The 24483-nt window shown below is 41.1% G+C and overlaps 3 protein-coding genes across 5 annotated transcripts in view; 1 reads left to right on the forward strand and 2 right to left on the reverse strand.

Annotated features, from left to right (window-relative positions):
* Window positions 1–272: 272 nt before the first annotated feature.
* Window positions 273–11169, reverse strand: smc1a (structural maintenance of chromosomes 1A). Its single transcript, XM_020634316.3, has 26 exons — window positions 10810–11169; window positions 9993–10181; window positions 9209–9321; window positions 8558–8761; window positions 8038–8276; window positions 7651–7909; window positions 7419–7559; window positions 7250–7332; window positions 7035–7134; window positions 6494–6601; window positions 6180–6365; window positions 5236–5415; window positions 4992–5138; window positions 4543–4680; window positions 4339–4455; window positions 4143–4249; window positions 3920–4061; window positions 3645–3790; window positions 3091–3244; window positions 2891–2998; window positions 2554–2710; window positions 2289–2443; window positions 2001–2152; window positions 1818–1887; window positions 1606–1716; window positions 273–1059 (listed from the first exon to the last, which is right to left on the reverse strand). Exons 1-26 carry the CDS (start codon window positions 10916–10918, stop codon window positions 979–981), a joined length of 3696 nt encoding a protein of 1231 aa, XP_020489972.1. The 5' UTR covers window positions 10919–11169; the 3' UTR covers window positions 273–978.
* A 148-nt stretch (window positions 11170–11317) lies between these two features.
* On the forward strand, window positions 11318–15634 carry ribc1 (RIB43A domain with coiled-coils 1). Its single transcript, XM_020634272.3, has 8 exons — window positions 11318–11552; window positions 11793–12012; window positions 12162–12379; window positions 12492–12606; window positions 12936–13054; window positions 13694–13930; window positions 14818–14984; window positions 15499–15634. The coding sequence occupies exons 2-8, from the start codon at window positions 11814–11816 to the stop codon at window positions 15578–15580; spliced, it is 1137 nt and encodes a 378-aa protein (XP_020489928.2). The 5' UTR covers window positions 11318–11552; window positions 11793–11813; the 3' UTR covers window positions 15581–15634.
* Window positions 15635–15744: 110 nt separating this feature from the next.
* Window positions 15745–24483, reverse strand: part of l1cama (L1 cell adhesion molecule, paralog a) — a 38170-nt gene continuing 29431 nt past the window's right edge. For 2 of the 3 annotated variants that reach the window (XM_065961489.1, XM_020634271.3), the window contains 15 exons: window positions 24359–24483; window positions 24077–24178; window positions 23300–23497; window positions 23142–23212; window positions 22825–23050; window positions 22596–22711; window positions 21967–22183; window positions 21573–21695; window positions 21114–21290; window positions 20903–21016; window positions 20652–20801; window positions 20115–20246; window positions 19196–19268; window positions 19024–19035; window positions 15745–18640 (listed from right to left, as the gene is read on the reverse strand). In XM_065961489.1, coding sequence (XP_065817561.1) covers window positions 18379–18640; window positions 19024–19035; window positions 19196–19268; window positions 20115–20246; window positions 20652–20801; window positions 20903–21016; window positions 21114–21290; window positions 21573–21695; window positions 21967–22183; window positions 22596–22711; window positions 22825–23050; window positions 23142–23212; window positions 23300–23497; window positions 24077–24178; window positions 24359–24483 — 2098 coding nt within the window. In that variant the 3' untranslated portion in view covers window positions 15745–18378. The remainder of the gene's footprint in view (window positions 18641–19023; window positions 19036–19195; window positions 19269–20114; window positions 20247–20651; window positions 20802–20902; window positions 21017–21113; window positions 21291–21572; window positions 21696–21966; window positions 22184–22595; window positions 22712–22824; window positions 23051–23141; window positions 23213–23299; window positions 23498–24076; window positions 24179–24358) is intronic. The other variant, XM_065961488.1, reaches the window with a different exon arrangement.

A 24483-nucleotide genomic window follows, 5' to 3' on the forward strand; every position in this document is an offset into this window, starting at 1 on the left:
AGAATGTGTTGAAATAAGACAAGTTATCGATGATGGAGAACGGAGGCTTTGAGAAGATATGTGCAGACATTACAGTGTGAAACTGAGAGCCTCTATAAATAGCCTTGTCTAGCAAAGCATACTGTAGACCCCCCTGATGGAATGTAAACTAATAGAACACAGCAACATACTGCACAGAAGGTTCAGGAGAGGGGGGTTACCTTAAACAGATGTACAAATCTGTAACAAGCACAAAAAAATAAGTTTGACAAAACTACACAAAACCAAGGAGCTTATATAATTCAATTTTTATTTATTGAGGCAAAGCAACCATAAAACCGACCAACCACAAGTCTAAATGAGTTTTCCATTCACCGAAAGCTGATTCAGAATTTCACTCGGGGAATATGAAGAGACTTGTAATTCATAGAGCTGGATTCCCTAAGCAGACTTCCTTAGCGTCACCTGACTAGGGGTTCCATTTAACTATCACAAACAGGAATGTCTCCACCATATTGTAACCATAGTTTCTTGATTTAGCTTTAAAAAAAAAAACTAGCACAAGAAAATGCAAATACATGTTTAGTACACACAAAAAGAGGACAGGCAAAGGCTTAAAGCACATCACTGAGAAGAGGGCCACGAACAGTATAAAAACTGGTTTCAGGTCAATTTGACGCATGATAAAAATACTACAGTCTGTTAAAAAGGATGGATTTCCTCACATTGTCACTTGGTTGTTGTAATCACTTTGTATGGTCAGATTAAGAAAAGGCTGGCTTACATAAATGTACATACATCCTGGTAGTTGCTGTCTATAAAGCAAGACATCTCACGACTGGAAAACAAAAATAACTCCCTAACTAACTACTCTACTGTATAAAAAAAGTACATGAACATAAAACAGTAACAAATAAAAGATGGGACCTAATTGATACATGATCTGTGACTACAGAGAACTGCCAACTTGTGAAATTGTCAGTGTTGGGAGTGCTCGTCCTATTCATTGGGATTTGGGTTGGCATCAGGATACTGAGAGAGGTCGAAAGTCAACACTTTGCTGATGACACAATCTCCTTGCTGTAAAGAAAGAGAAAACAAAAAGTTATTAAATCACATTTACACATTATTCCAATGTTTATTACATAACAACAGATCACGACAGTGTTATTGGCAGGTTTCTGCTGTATTTCTGCAGGATCGGGCACATGTTTTATGGTGCCATATTTGAAACGAGATAGTCTATAATTACAGCTGAGTCCATTAATCAGCTAATGTAGTCATTAGAAAACTATATTAGAGACTTTGAATAACACACAAGATTTAAATGAATCCCTTTAAGGCTCATACAGTTTACTCAATGACGGAAACCGATGACTATAAGGCCTATGAACATTTGTTTGTATTTAAATTACAATGACAGTTTATTGTTGCGTCTCAGCTGAATATAACAACTCATTTTACTTATTAATTAACAAATCAAGTAGACAATTAATGGGTATCTTTCTAAGGGAACTGAATTACAGCCTGCAGATATGCTCTAATATACAGTTGTTTAAGCTTCATAGGTACATTTTATTTTGCATTTGGAATAGAATCTTGTGCGAAGAATAAAAAGATACACACCTCAGGATAAACACCGATCAGTGAGTCTGCCTTGGTGTAGAATTCCTCCTTCAGGGAGATGACGATTGCCTGGAAGTTCTGCACTGACTGATCTTTGATGTAATTGGCAACCTTGAGGGGAGAGAGTGAAAATATGAGTTGCAGTTCAAAAACCTGCAGATTTAACACACAAGCAGAAGGAAGATGAGCTTTAAAATTATTTCTCAACAGACCTTGCCGATGTTAGTGTTGTCCAGAGCGGCGTCAATCTCATCCAGAACAAAGAAGGGAGCGGGTTTGTAGCTAAATACGAGGGGGAGAGATAAAGCAAACACCATCATTAGCTTAAAGTTTAACACACACCTCCACTTTTTTGAATCAAACTATTTAGACTCTGTACTGTTGTGTTGTTTCACCTGTGAATGGCAAAGAGCAGAGCGAGGGCAGCAACAGTCTTCTCTCCTCCAGACAAGTTGTCCATTGGTCTGAATCTCTTCCCTGGAGCCACGCAGTTATAGTTGATGCCATCCAGATACGGCTCTTCTGGGTTCTCAGGGCCAAGGAAAGCCTGCCAAATAGACCGAGACACAACCAATAAGAGGAAATCTTCCTTTTGTGTTACCTGCCATCACATATTACACATTGACCTCTGTGTTCTGTAGCATCATATTTATTTTGGTCATGGTAACACAAAAGTGTCATACCTGAGCACTGCTGTTGCGTGAAAGAGCCTTGTAGATTTCATCAATGTTTGTTGCAACAGACTCAAAACAGTTATTGAAACGATCAAAACGCTCCTTCTTGATCTGCTCAAAGGCTTGCTTGGCCTTCTTTGCTCTCTTGCGAGCAGCCTCAAACTCTGGGGAAAGATTTTTTATTTTTTTTTAAAGAAAGAAAAAAAAAGGTAACATTAGAGCTCTGGAAAAGGTCTGTCAAAATCAAGCCTCTAACTTTATTCTGCCATCGTACCATCGCTTGTCTCCTGGAACTTGTCCCTGACACTCTCCAGCTTCTCCATGGCTTTCATGTTGGGTGCACTGATCCTTTGTAGGATACTCTGCTGCTCGTTCAGGCGCTGCTGCAGAGTGTTCGTCTCGGCCTTGATTTCCTCTTCAGACAGTGCATCCTGTAGAGAGTCAAACAGGATGTAAGATCTATGTAGGTGTCTTAATATTTCATATAAAAGTCCAATCTTTTCCAATTATTTTCTTTTGTTTGAACTGTTGAGCACAATCTAAATCGATGAAGGGTATCAAGCCAGAAGATCAAGTTGGACTGTTTGACATTATGCATAGGTCTTGTGTACCTTGAGGTCTTCAGACAAGTTGCTGTAGTCGATCTCTATGAGAGCTTCTTTAGCTAGAACAGTGCTGGACGTCCTCTGGCTGCTCGACTCCTCTGTCTGAGAGCTGCCCTAAAGAACAAAACTAAATCAGATTAGTCTACGTTCCAGTCCCATTGGTATTCAAGTTACAGCTTGTATGAACACGCTTTTCTTTTCCGCACCTCCCCCTGGCTGATATCATCCATAGTTCCAGAACGTAGCGGCAACCTGATGTCCTGCATTTTGCAGGCTTGCAGCAAGTTGTGACGGTCGCTTCGCTTCTGCTCCAGTTTTGTCTCAATAGCTGTCACCTCCTTCTGGAGCTGAGTCAACTCCCTGGAAGACACAAAAGCAACATTGGAGGTGTATTAATCAGAGGCAAGAATATATTTTGGATGTGATTGACAAAGGACAAAAACGCAGGAAAAATACAGAAGCTAGAGATCGAGTGCAGATCGTCCAGTTAGCGGTCTTAGAATGAAACATGTACATACCGTAAGTGTATATAACTACACTTTTGTTTTTGCAAAAACAGTCAGAAAGTATGATGGTTGTTAAAATACCTGAACTATGATATAAATAATGTATAGAAAATTCTTTCATGGATAATTTGAATCTAGTGGGTCAACATTTTCGGTCAGAAAAATTCAGTGTTCCAGGGATTATTCCCAGAGTCATATCCCTGATATATATTTACAAAACCTGAATTTGTATGTTTGTGTTTGCAACCACTGACTTGTTGGCACCACCCAGTTTCTTGCGGATCTCCTCCATGTCATGGTTCTTATCATTGACTTCAGATTTCTTGGTGAGATGCTGGTTCTTCAGGTCCTGCAGTTGGGCCATTGTCTCATCAATGATCTTCATGTGTCTGTGCTCCTCCTGCAGGAGCATAAGATGGATGGCAAAAAGATTGAAATCCATATTAAATTTGAGAACAGAGAAGTTAATAATGTTGAGGATATAGCGACAACAAAGTCTAAAGTCTAACATTTCAGATCACGTTTTCACCTTCTTGAGTCGCTCTATTTCAGCCTCGTCCTTCTTGACGGTCTGCTCCCACATCATGACTTTCTCTTGGTCTTCCTTCAACTGATTCTTCTCATAGTCTACCTGGATACCCAGACGGGTCTTCTGGGTCTCAAACTCCAGGCTGAAGTAAAATGATGTATGACAGGTTATATGAACAGTTATATCAGTATTATAGAAAGATCTAGTTCATTAAGAAACTTACCGCTTCTTTGCGATCTCGTTCTGCCTCTTCACCTTCTCCTCCTCGAACTCTCGGATGTTCCGCACTCCAATCTCCTTACAGAACTCGATGAAGACCTCATCCTCCACCTGAAAAACAAAACAAATGTTGAAATGTGTACAATGCTTTATATTGATTTAAAGGCTTCTAAATGGATCTCCCTCTCCGTCTCTCTCACCAGGTTCATGCGATCTCGCAGGTCAGTGATCTCACTTTCGCGAGACGTGACGATTCTCTTGATGTCGTTGATGCGAGGGCCAAAGTTTGCCAGTTCACTCTCTAGCTTAGATTTCTCCTGCATGACACAAATGAAACAAGTTTGAATGCAACAGTTACCATTGCCAAACCAGGTAAATACTGAGCTGCCACCAGCAGACTGTACCTGCATGTTGAGCGAGAGGTGGCGGGTTTTTGTCTGTTCCAGATCACTCTGGGAGTACTTGAGTCTCATCTGCAGACCGTGAGCCTGAGACTGCACCTGACGCAGCTCTGCTTCCTTCCTCTTGGCCTTCATTTGCTCCTACAAAGAAAACATGGGGTGGAAAATTGTATTCATATACTTTAGATGACAGTCCATCATAAAGCCTTATTGGACATCCTACCTCTCCTGCACATATCTAAACATTTATTTTCTTATTGTTGTTCTCTTCCATTATTATGTACGTTTTTTTCTTTTAAGTTCCTTTCAGGTATCAACTGCATCCAACAAACACTTTCAAAGCAAATTTTTCACAAGAAATAAATAGATAAGGGTTATCCTGATAACTGACTCACAGAAAGATATGACTGAACCACAGCTTCCTTGGTGCAGATATTAATCATTCAAGTTACCTTGAGCTCTTCTGTGAGTTTTTCTTTCTTCTCTTTCAGCTTGTCCACTGCCTTCTCATCCCAGCGCCGGGCCTTGGCCTTCAGGTCGCTGGCTCCTCCAGAGATGACCCCAGATTTCTGGAACAGAGTACCGTCCAGGGCCACCGTCTGGAAAAAGAGGAAGAAGAACGGGTTACATCATCAATCACATCTTCATCACAAGACGAGTAAAAACTTGGTTGGTGACCTATGTGAAATCCAGCACCTTGTGTCTGTAAGGTCCCCCGAAAGCAATCCTTCGGGCATCCTCAACATTGTCACAGACCAGAGCGTTGCCACAAGCGTACTGGAGGGCTTTCTTGATGTGAGGAGGCTCATAGCGGATCACATCAATCACCAGTTTGGCTCCTCTCAGCTCTCTCAGTTTCTCATCTGTTGGTTTCACCTTGAGAAGATGAGAGAAAACATCAAGATTTTCTAATAGATAGATTAGATACTTTAGTAATCCTATGCAGGAAATTACACTGTTACAGCAGATAACATCACAGTCAAAACACATAAAAACTTTAGACATAAGAAAATGTAGGCACAAACAAGACATCAACATTACTAAAATATGTTTTAAAACCAGACTTATTTTTATTGAGAGTTTAGTTTGAAAATGTTTAAAAATCAAAAAATCCCCAATATGAATACATATATTCACTGAAAATGCATAGGTACAAATGTATGTATAAATATGAGGACATTCAGCTGAAAGGAGAAATTATTTCTGTAACGTTCTGTCCTGCACCTCGGTGAGATCATCCTGTGACTCAGCATACTCTTTTGAATCTCATCCAGGGTGTGAGGTGGAGTAATAAAGCTATTTATAATGTGTAATAAGTTGTTATTTGTCAGTGCCATTTACAGACGGAAAGCTTGTACCTGATACTGAACATGAATTAATAACCTAAAGATATCAGTCTGTAAAAAAAACCTGGATTGCAAACTGTGAGCCCATATTCAATTAGAAGCTCAGAAATGAATTAATACAAATTAGGCCGATGTGCATCACCAGTGTCAGAGTGATTAATTACGCTTTAAGGCTAAATAAATCTTCCTGCTTTTTAATTCAACAAAGTGGGTATTCATTAAGATTTGACACTTGATAACTGAATATTTTAAACAGCCCTACGACTCTGAGTAAAGCTCTTCTCTGGTCTTTACCTCAAGGTAGTCGAGAGGAAGGAAGGTCTCAGGCTCTCCTCTCTGCTCCTTGATGTATTGAATACAATCTCTTCCAGTCTTCTCAGAGTCAACGATGATGGCGTCCATGTTTTTGCCCAACACTTTGGTCACAGCAATCTGATACTTCTTCTGCGTGGGCTGGCATAGGTCGATTAGGCGGCCGTACTGGAGAAAGAAAAAAACAACACATTTATCGAACACTATTATACATGTAGAGGGGAAGAGTAACGCTGCAGTCATCAAGCTTATCTGATTTAATAACATCATCATGAATATTGTCACAGTGGGCGTACCACAGAGCCGGGGTAGAGTCTTTTGATACTCTCCATGATCTCTGCCTTGCGCTGCTGGCGGCTGTTCTCCTGCCTGTCGATTCTGGCGTCTCCAAGCTGCTCCATCACCTGCAGCCAAAGAACAAAACAATCAAGTTAACCAACCATCAACCATCACTACTTTTCACAGCTGACATCTTGACTTGTCAAACAGTGGTGTTACTAATTCAATTAAGAAAACTTCTGCCAGTGACGAACCCTCGATTACTTGCACACCTATCTGTCATTTATATAATCAGTCACACACGTGTGCTTTTCCCTCTTATGTAGAGAGAAATGTCTATGAATTCTTTAACAGAAGTTTAGTTCTTTGCTCTCTTTTACACTACAGGTTAACTAAACATGCAGCTTCCCATCTCTCCTACAGTGACACAAGAGACACAGTGACGGGGTAAAATGGGCAAACATGAATCAAAGGTCTTCAGGGAATGGTCTCCAACCTTTCAGAAATGATAAACTGTCAGCTAAGATGACAGCATTTCAAGTCATGTGCATAGCGTACCTGGTTAAGCTCCGTGTTAATCTCATCTATTCTCCTCTTGGCCGACTCCACCTCCTCCGTGAGCTCCTCCTCCATGCGTTTCTGTTCATCAAGCGACTGCCTGAGGGGTAACAGAAGAAAAGAGGGTGAATGAATGAGTATAATTGAGCGTCTATGGATACAATTATGGTTCCTGAACCCTTTTAAATCAATACAACAGGATCAGAGTAGCATACCTGCTGGTCGTGATGTAATCCTCTAATTTCTCAATGCGTTTCTGGTTTTCTTCTATTTCACGGATCTTCTGTTTGATTTTGGCCTGGACAGAGATATAAATATATGGTAGTATGCATTCCAATCATCGAGAATAAATGTGTTCTGGCACGCAATCAATATTTCATTTACTTCTGTCTCCACTTTCTTCCTCTCCTCCAAGTCAAGACGGTCCTGGTCAGCCTTCTGGTCGCGGTTGAACTTCTCCAGCTCCTGTGCTAAAGTAGCAGCACGTTTACTGGCCTCCTCCTTCAGACGATGGTATTGTTTGACCTGAGGGGGGAAAGTTGCAAATATTTTAGCTTCATCGACTTCAAGACAAATTCTTATATCTAAATAAATTGTGAACTAAAATGTATCTGACCTGGTTTTCCTCCAGAGTGAGGTCCTGTCCCTGGCTCTGCGCCTCCTCCTCCATACGCTCCTCAAACTCTTGCTTTGCCAGCTCCACCGCCTTCATCTCTTTATCCAGCTCGTCCATGTCCCCCTTGCGTTTCTTGTACATCTTCTGGGCATTTTGCAATGATTTGCGCGCTGCCTCAAGCTTCTTGATTTTGTGTGAGGTGTTCTCTTTGGCCTTGATGTACTGCGGCCTCTTTTGGTTCAACTCAGAGTCTTTCTCTCTGTGGGCAGAGTCAAGTGATTAGCAAGGCCCTTTTCAGGTTGTCAAACGTAATTGCTTTAACAGTGGCTCAGAAAGGAAATACATACAAGTGAATTGTTAGGATACCATCAATTCACTCTCACTTACTTGATTTCTTTCTCAATGGTCTGCTGCTCCCTCATCAGCCTGCCCAGCTCCTTCTTCTTGTCCTTCAGCTCCTCCTCCACGTGGTCCATCTTCTTACGGTCCTTGTCAATCTCCTTGTTGCGCTGGCTCAGCTCTTTGTTCAGCTTCTCAATCTCAGTCTCGTTGTGGTAGAGCTTGAAGAGCTGCAACTGAACACTAGCCCTGGCCACTTCATCTTTCAAACGCTGGTAACGTTCAGCCTGGTGAAATGATAAGTGGGAAGAAATCACATGATATGATGGAGAGCATTCTTTGTTTTTAGTGAAGTTATGGCTGCTATTTAACCAGCAATTGCATCTTTCTTCATGAGTGTGAAATATGAGACTTTAAATGGGGGTTTAAGACAAGATTGCACAAACTAATAACACATTTCATTTCCCACTTAATTCCCACAATACAGATAAGCTTTCAAATCTAAGAGCAAAGGTTACATGAAGAATTTTAAAATTTAGTTTATTTAGACTGACCAAAAAGTACCCACCTCCTCTTTTTCTTGCTTAGCTTCTTTGCGCTCAGCAGCAATGTTTTTCTTCCGATGATAATTAAATTGTGTGTCCTCCTCAGCTTTCACCATCTCTTTCTTCCTGCGGTCGTACTCCTGGGCCAGCTCTCCAGAGCGGGAGATTTCCTCGAACAGAGCAGTACGCTCTTTGGGGTTTTTCATGGCAATAGACTCTACAGCTCCCTGGAGAAGAAGGAAAACATAAGAAAATATAAAAACCTTTGCACCCCCAATATAATGGTAGGGGAAACACTGCTTTGGTAGCAACATATTACCAGATATTCAATCAATACTGGATCATTTACTGTATATATTTGACCATCACTCTGATTGTTTCAGACACATTTAAACAGTAATATCCATTAAATGCACTCTAAGGCTAGTATTAACTCCACATTCTCCATGGATGTTTGTCAGAATGTATTTTGTTTAATATCAACTATTTAATATCCTCAAACTAAACAAAGAATGCATGTTCATCTAAAAATGTAATCAGCAATTGTATTCATGATAAACACCACAGAGGATGACTGGACATAAATCACAGCTTTCTCAGGTTAGTGCAGAAACAATGTGAAAAACACAAATACATACATTTTGTCTTGGAAAGATTTTAGATTTGACTCTCACCTGGAAGACCAGGAAGTTCCTCGCCTTAATCAGAATACCGAGTTTTTCCAGTTCTTCACTGTATTCAGGCAGGCTCACCACTTTGCTATTGATGCGGTACTCAGAGGAGGAACCTAATGCACACGCCAGAGGGAAATTAAACGTTTAGTGTTCAATGTCATTATATAAAACAACATTAACACAAATAGAATTAATTATGAAGTGACTTTCTACCTTAACCAACAAAGTGTTAAAAAAGGGTTTAAAAAAAAGATGGCTTCATCTGAGTTTCATTTAACTTTTCCAAGGGGTAGAAATGATCGATTCAATCATCGATTTGCATGATAAATTGTTTGCCAGAGTAGATGATGATAATGTTATGACAAAATTAAAGTTCTGGAGAGGTCAAAATGCTCCAGCAACACTTGTAGTAAGAAGATCAACTTTATTAACAATTTAGACCGACGCGTTTCGGCTCGTGGCCTTCATCAGGGTCAGCAAAGTTAAAGTTCTGCAAAGCAGTCACAAGATGCTGATCACAGAAATGGATTCAAAGTTAAAAGTGAGCACAGTGTGGACACATTAACAGTGTTAAGAAATACTAGATAATCATGGTCATGCTGGAAATGAGCAATAATGTGCTGCATATTTCTTAAATGTATTCTTTCAGCTAGGTCAACTGTAAAGCACTTACAGTTTTGAACATGCCTCTGAATGCCATCGAAACGGTAGAAGGTTAATAAGTTGTTGGTGTTGAAGACATTGAATCATTCATTCTACCATCACTGATAATGACAGTTCATACCGATGATGACCCTTGTGAAGTTGCGCTCCTCTCCATTGTCTTCTTGGTACACCATGCTGACAAAGGCTCTGTTGGCAGCTGGCTTCCCTACAGGTGCTCCATGGATCAGATCCTTCAGAGTCTTCACACGCAGGTTGCTAGTTTTCTCTGCCAACACGAAGCTGATGGCGTCCATAAGGTTGGACTTTCCTACAGGAGAATGAAACTTTTAACAACACATCCAAATCACATCTAAAAGCACCTGTTTATAAAATGAAAATTAACTACATGAATGCTTTTGTCTTATCTTATCCAAGAACTCTGGACTAATAACTCTGAAGCTAACATTTCAAAAGTACAATCAGTTTACTGCACACATTGCACAAGTTCACTTTTTCTTTAAATTTTATTTTATTTACCATCTTGTACCTTTTGCACAATTTAGAATTTATTACTGTAAATATTATTTATCTATTTTTACCTCATTTTATTTTATCTTATTTTGGTTGTTTTGCACCGCGGGACGGAGACAAACGAAATTTCGATTCCACTGTATGTCTGGCATATTTTTGAAACTGACAATAAAGTTGACTTGGACTAAATATTCATCTTATCTAGTAACATTATTTGCCCTCCAAGAGTCAAGAAACTTTGAAAAACCTGCCAGTGTTTGAAATGTTTATCCTTAATGACTTAACAGAAGAAACTCTAAAACTGTAATACGCTGTAAACAACAACACATTGCGTTAAGTCATGTAGTGGATCACTCCTGCACTGTTTTCTGTTAGCACATGCTAGCAGGCATTAGCCGCGGGTAGTTGTTTGCATCATAACATACCAGATCCATTGGGTCCGATGATCGCAGTAAACTTGTGGAAAGGTCCAATGATCTGTCTTCCTTTATAAGACTTGAAGTTTTCGATCTCTATAAGTTTTAAATACCCCATCTTCGCAATAGTTGTCGCCGCTGTTCTTAAAGATGCGTTTGATGCAAGACAGCAAAACGTTAGCTAGCGAATGCTAACACCCAAAGTTTAGCCGGAAACCTGTCTCAAAGACGAAGCGTGCACGCAAATGAATGAACCTCGACCGTTCAATCTATTTCTGGTCTATGCACGAGTCACATTATTAAGTGCATGTGTTCAGTATTTATCTAAACGGCTTCATAATCTTTTTTTCAGACAGTGGCGACGCCGTTGTGACAACAATGCGCCATTTTACAATCCAACAGGAAAACCCTCGAGCGCGCGAGGCAACTAAACCTCGTGGTTTATCGCGAGATGTGTTGCGACCAAAAGGATTGTTTTGGCCCCCTTATTCCATTTACACCAATACAGTGTGCACAGTATAAAACTACGTATTGGGAACTAAATAACACGCCAGGCGACGCAACTATTTTTTACAAGGCTATTTGGATTATTTTGGAAATTTTGGTGCGGGAAATAGAGATGTTACCATGGTTACTATTGAGGGCATCCAAACACAACAGGAGTCACACAGCGAGCGTCATTACATGTTACAGGTAGCCTGGCCTACTAGTCCCAAAACTAAAATAATTTCGTCACCTCTGTAAGATCTGAGGTAAGTGCCATTCTTATTCCCTTATTACAGACTGATTTAATACTGAATTTAGGGTTGCTTTCATTTGTATTCATATGGCCTATCCTGGCTCCAGATTTTGGTGCTATGAGTATCAGGGCCTGAAAATAACTTTATAATCTGTTTTAAGATCAATGTACCTCAACTTGTTAATGGCAATTACTTTTCGAGCATATGTTATCATACAAAGCATTGTACTACTGCTCCGTTTCCTCTCATCAGGATCATTCTGAAGCTGAGAAAATGTACAAAGTGGATTTGCCTATAGACCAGTCCATAGAAAAGGCTGTGGAAAGGAGAAGGTCTGCAGAAACAGCACGCAAAGCTCGGATTTACAACACCCGGCACCGTGTGATGGGCATTGATGTTGGAGCTCTCAACCAACAGGTCCAGGAGAAAAAACACCAGCAGAACATGGAGATGCAGCGAGACAAAGCCTTTGGTAAATTGAGGAGAGCCAGGGAGGGGTCAGAAAAAAACATCTGTTAAATCATAACTATTATTCCCCAAAGGACAAAACTCGCCCTTTAAGAATAGTCTTCTGAGATCAAGTTAGAGGACACAACTTTGTTCATTTTTTTTTTTTTGCAGATGAGCTGAGAAAAATTCATGATGAAACACTGCTGAAACAAGAAGTTGAAGAAAAAGAGAAGCGAGCAGTTTTGCACACTGACCTAACCAAGTATTGGGCCAATCTTCAGCATGTGGAGGACTCCCGCGATGCTGATCTCAAGTGTGGCCTGAAGGGGGCATTCAGGATCACTATTCCAGAGGCTGAGCTGGGGCCTGCCAGCATGCAGATCTTTCAGGTAGGATCAAATGGACAGGCAGGTGTATACGCTTCGAAGACAAGTGGAGCAGAATGCAGACAAAGGTTCCATAAATAATCACGTTGCCACTGTGTTCTTGTTTCATGTACAGGGTGAGGATGTTGGAGAGGAGGAAAGGAGGAGAGAACAAATAAGACAGACAGAAAAAGACCTGCAAGCGCAGAAGGAAGATCATGAGAGAAGGCGCATGCGAGAGAAGCACAGAGGTTAAAGGATACAATATTCACATACACACACAGGAACACACACATAATGTCATCCATGATGAGCTAACATGCTATACACCGTAGCCTCTGTAAGTCACACACATGCTTCATGCTTTCCTGCACAAACAATCATACCCTCCTACGCACAGCCCTTACTGCCAGGTGTCATTGATGCTCATCCCGGAGAGCTGTTATGTTTGTGTTAGTGTGTCGCTAAAGTCCTCTGTACAATACATTATGGCTAACGCAGGTGTGAAAAACATGGTAGGTGATTTCCAACTTGTGTGCGTGTGTGCGTGTGTGCGTGTGTGTGTGTGTGTGTGTCGCAGAAACACTTGTGAGCAAAGAGCTGGTGTATCAGGACCTGAGGGGGGTTCAGCTACACACACAGGAGGAAGAGTGTAGGAAAGCTACCCGTGTTGCCCTCGACAACTACAATCAAGCTCTGGTGCAGTACACACATGTTCACACACACATGCACACACACACACACACACACACCCACACACACACACACACACACCCACACACACACACACACACCCACACACACACTCCATTCGCTGATGTCAATGCTCAAAGCAAAATCCAGAGGGGTTTTGAGCCCTGACATGGTGTTCTCAGGTGGGTTTTTGAAATTAAAATGACTAATTTAAAATGTTAAGTGATGCATACACACACTTGCTGCAGGACGACGGCCTGGATATTAGCAGGTACCAAACAATATGGATGGTTAAACTGCTTTGATGTATGCGTGGGCCTTGTCTGTTTTTAAAAGCCCCAATTTAGCTCTCCCTACTCATTTGCCTGAATGCACTGAATCCTCCATAGGGATAAATCATTATAAATCCTTCAAGTCGTGGTAGCTTTCATGGCAATTATGTGGTTTCTCACACGCACAATGCACAAGCGAATACAGAGGACTGAGTAGACACCCCAGGAGGACAATCAGCATAAGGCTCACTCCCTATTAGAAGTAACCACATATTAGAGGTTAGATTTTCTCTTAACTCCTTGTACTCTAATCATGAAGGCAGCGTTTCCTGGATCAGTGTTGTAAGTCCTCAGCAAGTCCTTTTCCTCATAGGCTGCAGAGCGAGCACAACACCTGAAGGAGAAGCTCAGGAGAGAGGAGAGTGAGAATCTGGCAGAGGTGTGGCACACGCTGACATCAGACATGATGACGGAGTGTGCAGAGGCAGCTGAGAGGGAGGTGGCCGAAGGGAAGCCAGCCCGGGTTCTGGTTGACAAGTGGAAGGGGATGAGACCTGAGCAGCTGAGCGCAATCCACAGGGAGAGAGAGGAACAGCGTGTGGAAAAACAGGTACTGGAGACACTCTACAAATATATTTTTAGTGCAGAATGAGTGATTACATTTGGCTCTGCTTCAAATTTCTGTTGAGTTCTGCCATTCTGCAGAACTGCTTTCAAACTGTTGTCCATGACCTTTCAACTGGAGATCTCTTAAATTAAAATTGGAGATTGATGACAAATTTCAAGAAAAATAACACAAGCCTCCAAAACATCTTCAATGCACATACCATAAAACATACCATAACCAACAAATACTTCTATTACTCTTTCTTCTCTATATGGATCAGATTTTTCTCCATCAATTTATTTTGGTATTTCCTCAAATGTATCATCCATGTCTATTTAGGTATTTGCGCAATGTACAAAATTACCTAAGTAAATAACATAAAAACTGTGATTCTATCTACAGTTTTAAACACAAACTGACAAATATGTTGAAAGATACTCAACTCAGTAACCACTGATTTGATTGCTCTCAACTTCACTAACAAAGAAGGTGTGAATGTGTGTGTGTGTGTGTGTGTTTGTGATGTACTGCTCTGTGTTACTTTGTGGTATGTGTGTGTTGTCGTTCAGTTTATTCGGTGCTTTTTTTACAACAGTTGTTTGACCTGCCAAACAAAAACACAAACTAGCTCAAGGCTGACTCTGTTACTATATACAGTATCAAGCGGCAACATATATGTTTAACATTGAACACCCCCTTTACAAATAACAAATAAATAATTATATATCGACAAACCCCTCTACACAGGTTGCATATCTAAAGGAAAGACTGGAGAAGAATTTCTGAAAGTATCATGCATAGCAGAAATATACTTTGTCAACTTTCTTCTCCCATTATTCAAAATTTAACATCTTAGAGTTGATTTGCAACATTTTGGTCACTATCTTCAGAGACAACGTGATGCTGAGAAGGCCCAGAATGTAGCTTGGCAACTGCATCGCCTAAAGCTGTCGAGACAAGCAGAGGAGGAGGAGAGGAGAGTGGCGCAGCTGAGGAGAGAGAAGAGGATTCAGATGGACCTCCACAACATGCAGCTGGCCAGAGAGCAGCAGGAACAGTAAGCACAACACAAACACACACACACACACACACACACACACACACACACACACACACACACACACACACACACACACACACACACGCTCTCTGCCTGGAGGTCAGCAAATGTGTTCGGGTGTGGATGATGAAGTAGTGTAATTTAAAATCTGGCTTTAAAGCTTCTGTAAACAGTTTTTAGATGATTATGAAACAGACTCAGACTTGAGTAAAGGTTGATATTTCTATATTGTTTCTTTATGTGCCTGTCGACTCTACTTTGGGGTTGTTAAAATGGAAGCTAAAATGATTAATATGCCAAAGATTCATTGTGATTTTCATGTTAAACATGTAAAATAAAGAAGGATGAGATTTTGTCAGAAAAAACTACTTACACTTGGACGTTCAGCAAAGAAATAAGTCATCTTGCGCCAAAATCAACAAATCTTTAAAAGGTCCTCACAGGTGCTTTAAATAAGCTGTTTGGGAACAGTTTCTCACTGTGTTTCTGTTTGTGTGTCTTTGTGTTTCAGTCAGGGGTACCTAAACAAGAAGCTGTACACCAACAAACCCACCAAGGATTACTTTTATCAATTCAACACGGGCTCCCGCTGACCAACACTCACCTCACACAGGCTTGTGGCAATGTGCTAATAAAATTGCCGTCTTGACTCAATGTGAATTGATTCCTGAGTAATCAATACCTGCTGCTTATTTTCAGTTGACACACACGCAGGCATTGATCTAAGCAGCTGGAAAAAAGGGACCCTTTATTGATAGTTGTTCCAGGTTCTTTATTTTTCAGTCATATATCCAGGTACAGGTGAAGAATCATAATGCAGTTACAGTTTTTGGCCCCAGTTGAAGTTGAAGTCCACCAATCACAGGTTGGTCACATTTGTCGTGATACATTTTGATACCGTTAGTCCCATTGTTTTTTTTTTTCCATCCCAAATACCACAAAGAGGCACACACTCCCTAACCCTCCTCCTCAATCTTTTTTTCTCTCCCCCTCAGGCATTCAGTGTTTGTTGTTGTTTGAATATGCTCCTGAAAATAAACCAATTCACTGTTTAGTTGTTGTTTTTTTCATCCTTCAACTTTATAAAAGGGTAAATAAACAGTGGAAAAGCAAAGGCCAGCTTTCCCCTCGACTCATGAAAAGCACAGAGCGGGAGCGGCAGTCGAGTGAGTATCTGTGTGTGTGTACTCTCATTCCCTCATTCAAAGCTAACATTTGCCCCCAACACTGACAAACACAGATGTTTGGCAGCAGATATTCAAGTTAGAACATTGGCATCATTTGTGTCATTCATTCTTCCTGTATGAAAATAAAAATGTAAAAGCTTTTGTTTGTCCTGAGTGTGTCTGAACCAACAATAAGGAGTGTACACACACCTCTGTCAGTGCCACTAGCCTTTAGACATCCCATACTCTATCTCAGGGACTGTCAGGTGATGTTTGGCCAGTGTCAAGCTTTTATTTGTACAGGGAGAACTGAGGCAGCGACGTTGCATAAAGATACTCTCTGTGGTATGCGCAAACCGCCTCGCTGCATCTCTTCCTCTCATAACTGCATCAGACAAAAACTCCACAGATATTCACTGCACTGCATCACTACATGGTTATGGGAATGACTATGAACATAATCTTAGCTTTCACTGTAATGGAACTACCACTATCATTAAATGACACCAATGCACATTTTTTTTATTTCATTCAATTCTGAAATGTTTGCAAACATCTAGAAAACAATGTGAACTTTTTCCCTTTTTTCATTTTTTCCCACAGCTAGGATTGATTTTTGCTCCAAACAGCCAAACCTCCCCCCAGTCGTTAGTTGAAAAAGTTTGATTTCATAGCAACAGTACAAAAAAGAAAAAGGACAACTGGCAACATTTTAAAATTAAGCTGATGGGTTTTCAAACCTGCACACTTTTCACATTTTTATAACAAAGATGGTTGGGTTCATCAAAACGATCTTTAAGGGTAGTATTTACATTCTGCAGGGGGGAAGGGGGGTGGGGGGGGGGATTAACCATAACCACTCTTATGTCTCCGGTTTGTTGTAGCTCAGAGTTTTTTTTAATCAGTAGCGTGTAAATACAATGTCTGTCCAGCTTTAAAAGAATACATTCTCTGTGTTTGATGAAGATACCAACAGCTTGCCTTTATTATACATTAACTGGCATTCATTAAACCTGTCTGCAAAATCATCTTGCATTGATGAAGCTCTGAAAAATAAAACTTGGGAGAAATCTCCGCTCTCTGGTCTGTTAATATACATAAATACTGCTCCTCAGTTTGTGTAGTATGAGATGGACAGGTATGAAAAGGTTGTTAATTAGAGACAACAATGTTTTTTAATACAGTGTAGAAAGAGACAAAGACAGATACAGAAAGCTACACATAGGTCTTGACACTACAATATCATTTCAAATAATGACATTACACTTCTGGTGGGAAGGCGAGAGAGTAATGACATCAATCTGGTGCTCTATACAGACCCAGCAGGCACAGGAACTTATAAGGAGCATGTACATATCTATAATACTGTATTATGGCTAAATAGATAGATGTAGATGCAGCTATATACACCAGATGCTACTCAGCATTTTCATAGCAAGTTCCCCATATGCATCCAATGTTATTTATATTAAGAAAGTTGGCTTCAATTAGTCTTAATTAAAACAACTTGATCTATGAAATATGTCAATAAAGAGATGTCAAATGTCGTAGAAAACAATATGAAACTGTGAAGATATAAATAAAAGGTAACAAAAGGGTGTTTTGTATCCAAACACATTTTTGAAAACATTAAAAAAATGTCAGTGGCACATACAATCTGAGACATTAAATGGCGTAAGACGTACAAATCGTGCGAAATAATATAAGGCATGATAAATATCTAAGATTCAAGACTTTTTACAGCAGCATGTGCTGTCTGATTCTCCAATTCCAGCTCTATCATTATCGTCCTCTCTCAACGCACTACTCTGCATCTCTATGGGACCACTCCTACAATCCCTGTGATGTTTCTAGCTCTACGACATTCGGTCTTTAGCTTTCCATAGAGACATCTGTGAAAGAAAAACATGAGGAGAAGGTGAGGGAAATGAATGTTAGTTGTTAAGATGTTTTGTAAACAACAGATAAAGGAGGTGGGGGGGGGGGGGGGGGGGGACAAGGACATCTTCAGGTCGGTCAGACTTGTATCACATAGTCCACTACCTAGGACTCTCCTTTGGTCAAAATAGTCCAGTCCATCAGATGACTGCTGGGTGCATCTGAAAAGTCAACATATTGATTGTGTGTTAGTCATAAACTACAGATGAGCAGGTCAGTAGGGAACAGGAGTGTATGGGCACATATGTGTTGATGTGTTTTGGTCTCATGGCCCTCTTCTGGAGGGATTAATCAAGGATGGTGACTGAGTTGGGCATGCCGTTGGTGGCTGGGGATACAGCAGAGGGGTTGAGCGGGGAGTTGTCTGGCATGCCATGGGTTGCCTCTGGACCCTCACTGGGCCGGCTGAACTGGCTGGCCAGTGACTCGTCCATGTTGAGCTCCGTGGTGATGGCACTGCTGCCATTGAAGTCCAGGTTGTCTTCACTGCACAGCTTGCTCTCCTCACCCAGGGACGGCTGGCTTGCCGTGCGCTTCTCCTCGAGGTCACTAGAATAAAGAAGAGCACAGGTGAGATGAAGAGCAAGAAGGTTTTTATCAATGGCTTCCAACAAATTAGATACTTTTTCTTCCAAACGAGCTGAATTAACATTTTACTTCAATAATTATCTTTAAGATCTCTGCCTAGTATTAGTGGTGTTGCATAATGTATAAATCTGCTGCTTTTCTTGGTCTTACTTTGTCGAAAAAAATGTATTTTTAGAACATTTTTATCTCAAGGATAATGTGATGGTTCTCTTTGATCACTGGAGAAAATAATAAGCAAATAAATTGCTGACAAAATCTTTGTGTCAAATGTTAAAAGGAAGTGAGGCATTGGCATGGGGTAATTAATAAGTGGGTTTGGGATAGCATGTCACATCACAGCATACCTTTCCAGGGATCTGCATAGCAGGGGCAGGCATTAGGAAGAAGAGGAACAATGAAACGAACACAAAGGGTTAGAAAATGCAGAGGGAGTCAGGCTGTGTTAGGAGTTTGAATAATCGAAGAAAGAAACATAATGTAAAACGTAAAGAGATGATGTGCATTGAGATTACAAACCTGTACTCTCCAAAAGTCTCATCCTTCATGGGCCGGGCTTCCGAGTCCATCGGCCCCTCTTCTTTATCTTTCACTGAGAAGGAGATTATTGGATTTCATTATCGTGAGATCTCGACCATGTTTATCTCTGAGCCACTGAGTCAGACATCGATAATTACATTCTGTCGTACAGCGAGATAACACCAAGAGAATAAAAGAAGTTTATTAAGATATGTGAACTGAGAGTGTTTTTTGTTCACTGTTTGACACGTTTTTAATTTTTTTAATTTTTGAAAAGGTATGCTTTCATTGTTCTATTAGTCCTTGCTTTTAACACAGACCACTGAGTCTTCTTTAAAAGGGACCAGCAGCTTGTTTCTCCCCAGTGTGGAAGAAGATAAAATGCTGGTGCATTTATTTGACCAGTCAGTATCCTGCAGGTTGCAGTTACTCTTGTGGTTTGTGATTATCATTTCTTGTGTTTTCCCTGGCAGAGAGAGGTTTCACTATACTTGTGATATTAAGGCTGCAAGGGAGAAGGTCTGCTAGATTGAAACTGGCCAATTATTTGGAGCCACTGCAGGAATCACAGGGAAAGAAATGAAAACCGAGTGTAATCTTATTTAACTCATATCCGATAAGAATAATCTTCTTTGGTTTTGTGCCTTCATGTAACAGCTAGGTTACTTTTTTTCTTCCACAGTGTAGCTTTATCAAACAGCTGTATGGCTCCAGACTGTGAAGTGTTGCCTGCAAAGCTTGAGCAGAGTCTGACTCAGCTGTTGTTGCAGGTAGTATTAGGAGGAAGAATAGCTAAGGTCCATTCTTTAAAAAAAAGTAGATTAAGGTCTTAAATATGTTGTCTTCATCACTAGACATGTTCTGTGTTATATTTTGGCATCTCTCCTGATTGACACTTGTGACTAAGGGCTTCACTTGCCTGAATACTTCCCTCCTTTACTCCTCTTGATGAAGCAGAGGATGAGCAGTATCAGCAGCAGCAGCACGATGGCGCTCACAAGACCAATGAACCAACCCTGTGTGGCAATGCTTGGCTGCACCTCTGTCACCGCTTCCGAGGGGGGGAAAAGACAGATGAGGGAAAAATCCAAAGTAAGTTTTTTTTGCATTAGGAAAAAAGGATGAAAGTACAAGAGGAGAGGAAAGGATGAGATAGGTAGGATAAAAGAGGGAGCAGAATCTAGAGCAAAAGAGACAGAGCATTATGCATTCTGACAAGGGTGGCATTTCACTTGGGGGCCAAAGAAAAATGCACCAAACAAACATGAGTAATGGATTATTTTAATACGTGCTAACCAAGCTCTCTTTTCATATACGTTTTTGAAAGCACTTCACAGGCAGTTGAGAGAACTGCACGACACTCTCAGTAGGATCAGCTTTATATTTAGATGTGGGGAGCCCAGAGGAGAGAGCCGAGAAGATGAAAGGAAAGAGGATGAATGGAGGCTCATAGTACCTGTTCCTGTTGTGTCAATCGTAGGTTCCCAGAAACTGGTGTTGCTGTAAATGAAGCGCAGACGGTAATGAGAGCCAGGAGTGAGGCCCTGGAGCTGGTAGAAAGATTGTGAGGAGTTCACCTTCTCTGACGTCTTCCATACAGGCCCATCTGCCGAGACATGATATGAACCTTGGTTACCTTTTCTTGTTGAGGGTTATAAAACGTTTCCCATGCAAAATCTTTCACATGCACTTATAAGTTCATTATACCATTTTTTTTTTGGTATTGGATCTGGAAGCTAACATTCCTGTGCCTTTTCTTGGCCACCCAGCTGAGGTTTACTGAGTTCTCCCCCACAGACAGGCTGATGTTGGCAGGAGGTCCTGCAAGACATTCAGAAAGAGGATTTTAATTCTTGAACCAGTACAGCTGGAACTCTTTGTGTCTGTTGGTAAAGAATGGTGTGAATGCAGTTTGTACCTCCATCCAGCGTCGTGGCACCCTCCCTCATTAGGGGCTCCCCGTCCCCTGCAGACGTGCGCCCCCTAAGGTAGAAGCGGTAGTGGCTGTGGCGATCCAGGCCCCTCAGGGTGAGATGGGTCACTTTGGGGTCGTCTATGGTCTCTACCTGCATGGGGCTGTCATCACTCGCTACAACTGACCGCAGAAAATCACAACAAAACACTCAATCACTTCTTGATCCTATATACATCATCATGGGTGACACATTGTTACGTGTGACTGACTGATGAGCTTAATTAGGAGGCTTTTGACATTTCTCTGTTGTTCTTGATCTAATTGGAAATGTATTGTGTGGTTTCATTCTCAGTATTGATGTTTTTTACTGAGATTCCACATCTAAAAACTCAAGTTCACTGAACATTTTAGATAGGTCTAGTAATGTTTTTCTTTTGGTATAAGGATGTAAACTATGCTCACCCTGCTGGTACTGCAGTAGATATCCAATGAGGACGCCGTTCGGCTGGCTAGGAGGCGTCCAATGGAGGGTAATTTCTGTTTCTGATTGACTGTCCAGGATGAAGGTTGTTGGAGAACCAGGAACTAGCAGCAATACAAACACAAACCATGAAAAATCATTATTAAGGCATTATTCCACTTAGATCAACTGTCACCTCTATTCCCACAGCAGCTGCCTGCTTGTCAATATTTGTCCTTGCCTCATTTTGATCTCTTTTCTTCACTCCAGTCAGTCATACTCTGTCCTTTCATCTATTTTAACCCAACCTCCATCCCTCCCATCCTCCCATCTTGCTTCATTTTTGCCTCTCCTCAACTCCCCCCATATTAGCTGTTCTTCCTTTTTTATTCTCACCTCCTTCAGGAGTCTTGAAGGGCAGCGTCTCAGAGGGGGGTCCCTCGCCCTTGCTGTTAAATACAGTGACAACCAGAGCATAGTGGGAGTATGGTCTGAGATCACTGATTACCCTCTTCTCCTCATTGGCTCCGGTCTCCACCACCATGGTGCTCTCTAGCGAATGGGACCTCCGGCCTCGGTGGTGCCCCCCTGAACCGATTCTGTTCAAGTAGATCTGGATTTTTCAGAGAAGTCAGAGAAATTATTAACAAGGATTTCATTACTTTCAGAGTCATTAATAGAACATTTCATACACTTTTTAAATCAAGACTATATTGTGGGATATATTCATACTTTCTCTCTTAAAGCAGTTTGAAAAGGAAAAAGTTGGACTTGGCTGTTGAATGCAACAAAGACCCACAAGAGAGAAAGGAGGCACTGCGACAAGATTATGATACATTTTGAAGGTTAGATCCTCTAAAATAAAAAAAGGCTCTTTTCTTCACAACCTTGAAACTAAAGAGAACTCTGAAGCCCTGCCAAGCTCAGATCTGGCTGCCTTTGCTGTAAACCCAAAGTATGTATTATTTATGAGCACAGGCACTGAACATGTCAGGGAAACAACAGAGGAGATACAGGATCAGTACCTTGTATCCAAGAAGGTGTCCTCTGACCGTCTCTCTGTCTACTGCTGCCCAGGCCACTGTAATGGTTGTGCTGTTCAGCAATTTAACACCCACATCCATTGGAGCCTCCAGTGGAACTGAGGGACAATGACAGACAGGTGAGGGGTAGCTGAGAAAAAATATCAAGTCCAAATGTCCCCCATGAAGAAAAAAGGATATTGTTAAAACACAGATTAAGAAAATATTTTACCATCCTCTCCTGAGTACCCAATGACAGGGTCAGGTTCAGGTCCCTCCCCTTTGCCATTTACAGCCTGCACTTTGATATCAAAGGCTGAAAAGTTGCCAATATCATTGACCGTGAAAGGGGATGCAGTTGTATAGTTGGTGTTCCAGGTTGGCCCGCTGCCTACCACTCGCCTCCACAATACCCTATACTTGAAGTCAGGTCCATTAAAGTTACGTTTGTCCATTTCCTGCAGTGACAGAGACAGCATCCAATAAGGAAGAAACTCTTTTTAAAGATATTCTTTTGACTCTGCTTCAGTTTTTTGGGAGAAGATGTACCTTCCATGAGATGACCAGAGTGTCTGGGTCTGTGGACTCACTCCTGACGTCTTCAGGGTTATCGTCTGGAGCTGATTTTGGAACAAAAGTTTAGTGTTGTGTAATTTTGGGTTCACTTTGAGAACAAAAATTTGTAGTTCAGAAACATTGATTCTAACCTTCAGCAGCTGTGTTGTGGATTTCTGAAGGCTTGCTTGGGTCGCTCTGGCCCACATCATTGATGGCAATGACTCGGAAACGGTAGGACATGTAGGGCCACAGAGGGAGGCTGGCACGCTCCTTGTTACCACTTACTCTCTTGAGCTCTTCCCAGCCCCTGTCCTTCAAATCCTGATCCTCAAACTCAACCAAATACTCTGCAGAGAGAGAAGAATGAGTAGAATTATAGTGATGCAAGAGGAAAAATGATAAACACTCAAGTCAGAGTGAGACACTGTGAGCTTTTCAAAAGTCTGATGTTGCAGATTAAATAATAATAATCCTGTCCAAGTAATGAAACAGAACTGTCTTTCATTGTACTAGAGGGAGATTAACGATATGGGCTTGTTGCTCTGAGTATTAGAGTAAGACATAATGATTTGTGTCTGTGTCAGAACACATCTTCACTTTGCAGCACATGTGGATCACAGCAGGAGAAAACATCATTTTAATTTTTACTTTATTTATTTATTTTTTTGAAAAGGGACAGTGAACATTTATCATTATTCAGACGGATGTAAATTTACCCGAATTGGTCAAAGGACTCATTTTTATCGGCAGTCCCTTTGCCAGATGTTTTTTGACATCATAGAATTAAATGTAACCCATTAACATACGTTCATTAGTATAGGAAAAAAAAACACAGGGGAAACAAAAAACACAGGGGGTAAAATACTGATGTGTGCAAACATGTGTGTGACTCTATGTGAGTCTCTGTGTGCTTGTCTGTACTCAACCTAGCACAGGACTGTTGTTGTCGTCTCCAGGAGTCCAGTTGAGGGTGACTGCTCGCCGCTTTGAATCAGTGATCTGGAGGAGGACAGGCGGGTCTGGACGATCTGATGGGGAAATAAAAAAGACCATTACCAAAACTTTATTCTTACTGCAAGTATCCAAGTGACAAGTTAAACTAATGTATATTCAAAAATGTAAATACAAATTTTGCCTTTATGGCTGGTGGTAGGTTTAGTCTAAGATACATGCTGGTATGTGGTCACATGTAAGTGCTATAATCTTACCACACAAAGTGAGGGTGCTGCTGGCTTTAGCCATGTCCAGTTTAGTGATGACCTGACATGTATACACAGCCTCATCATCTGGTCCCACATTTGCTATTATCAGGTCTGGTCCATCAAATGTGTAT

This window comes from Labrus bergylta, chromosome 12 (genome assembly GCF_963930695.1).
Source record: "Labrus bergylta chromosome 12, fLabBer1.1, whole genome shotgun sequence".
Classification (NCBI taxonomy): domain Eukaryota; kingdom Metazoa; phylum Chordata; class Actinopteri; order Labriformes; family Labridae; genus Labrus; species Labrus bergylta.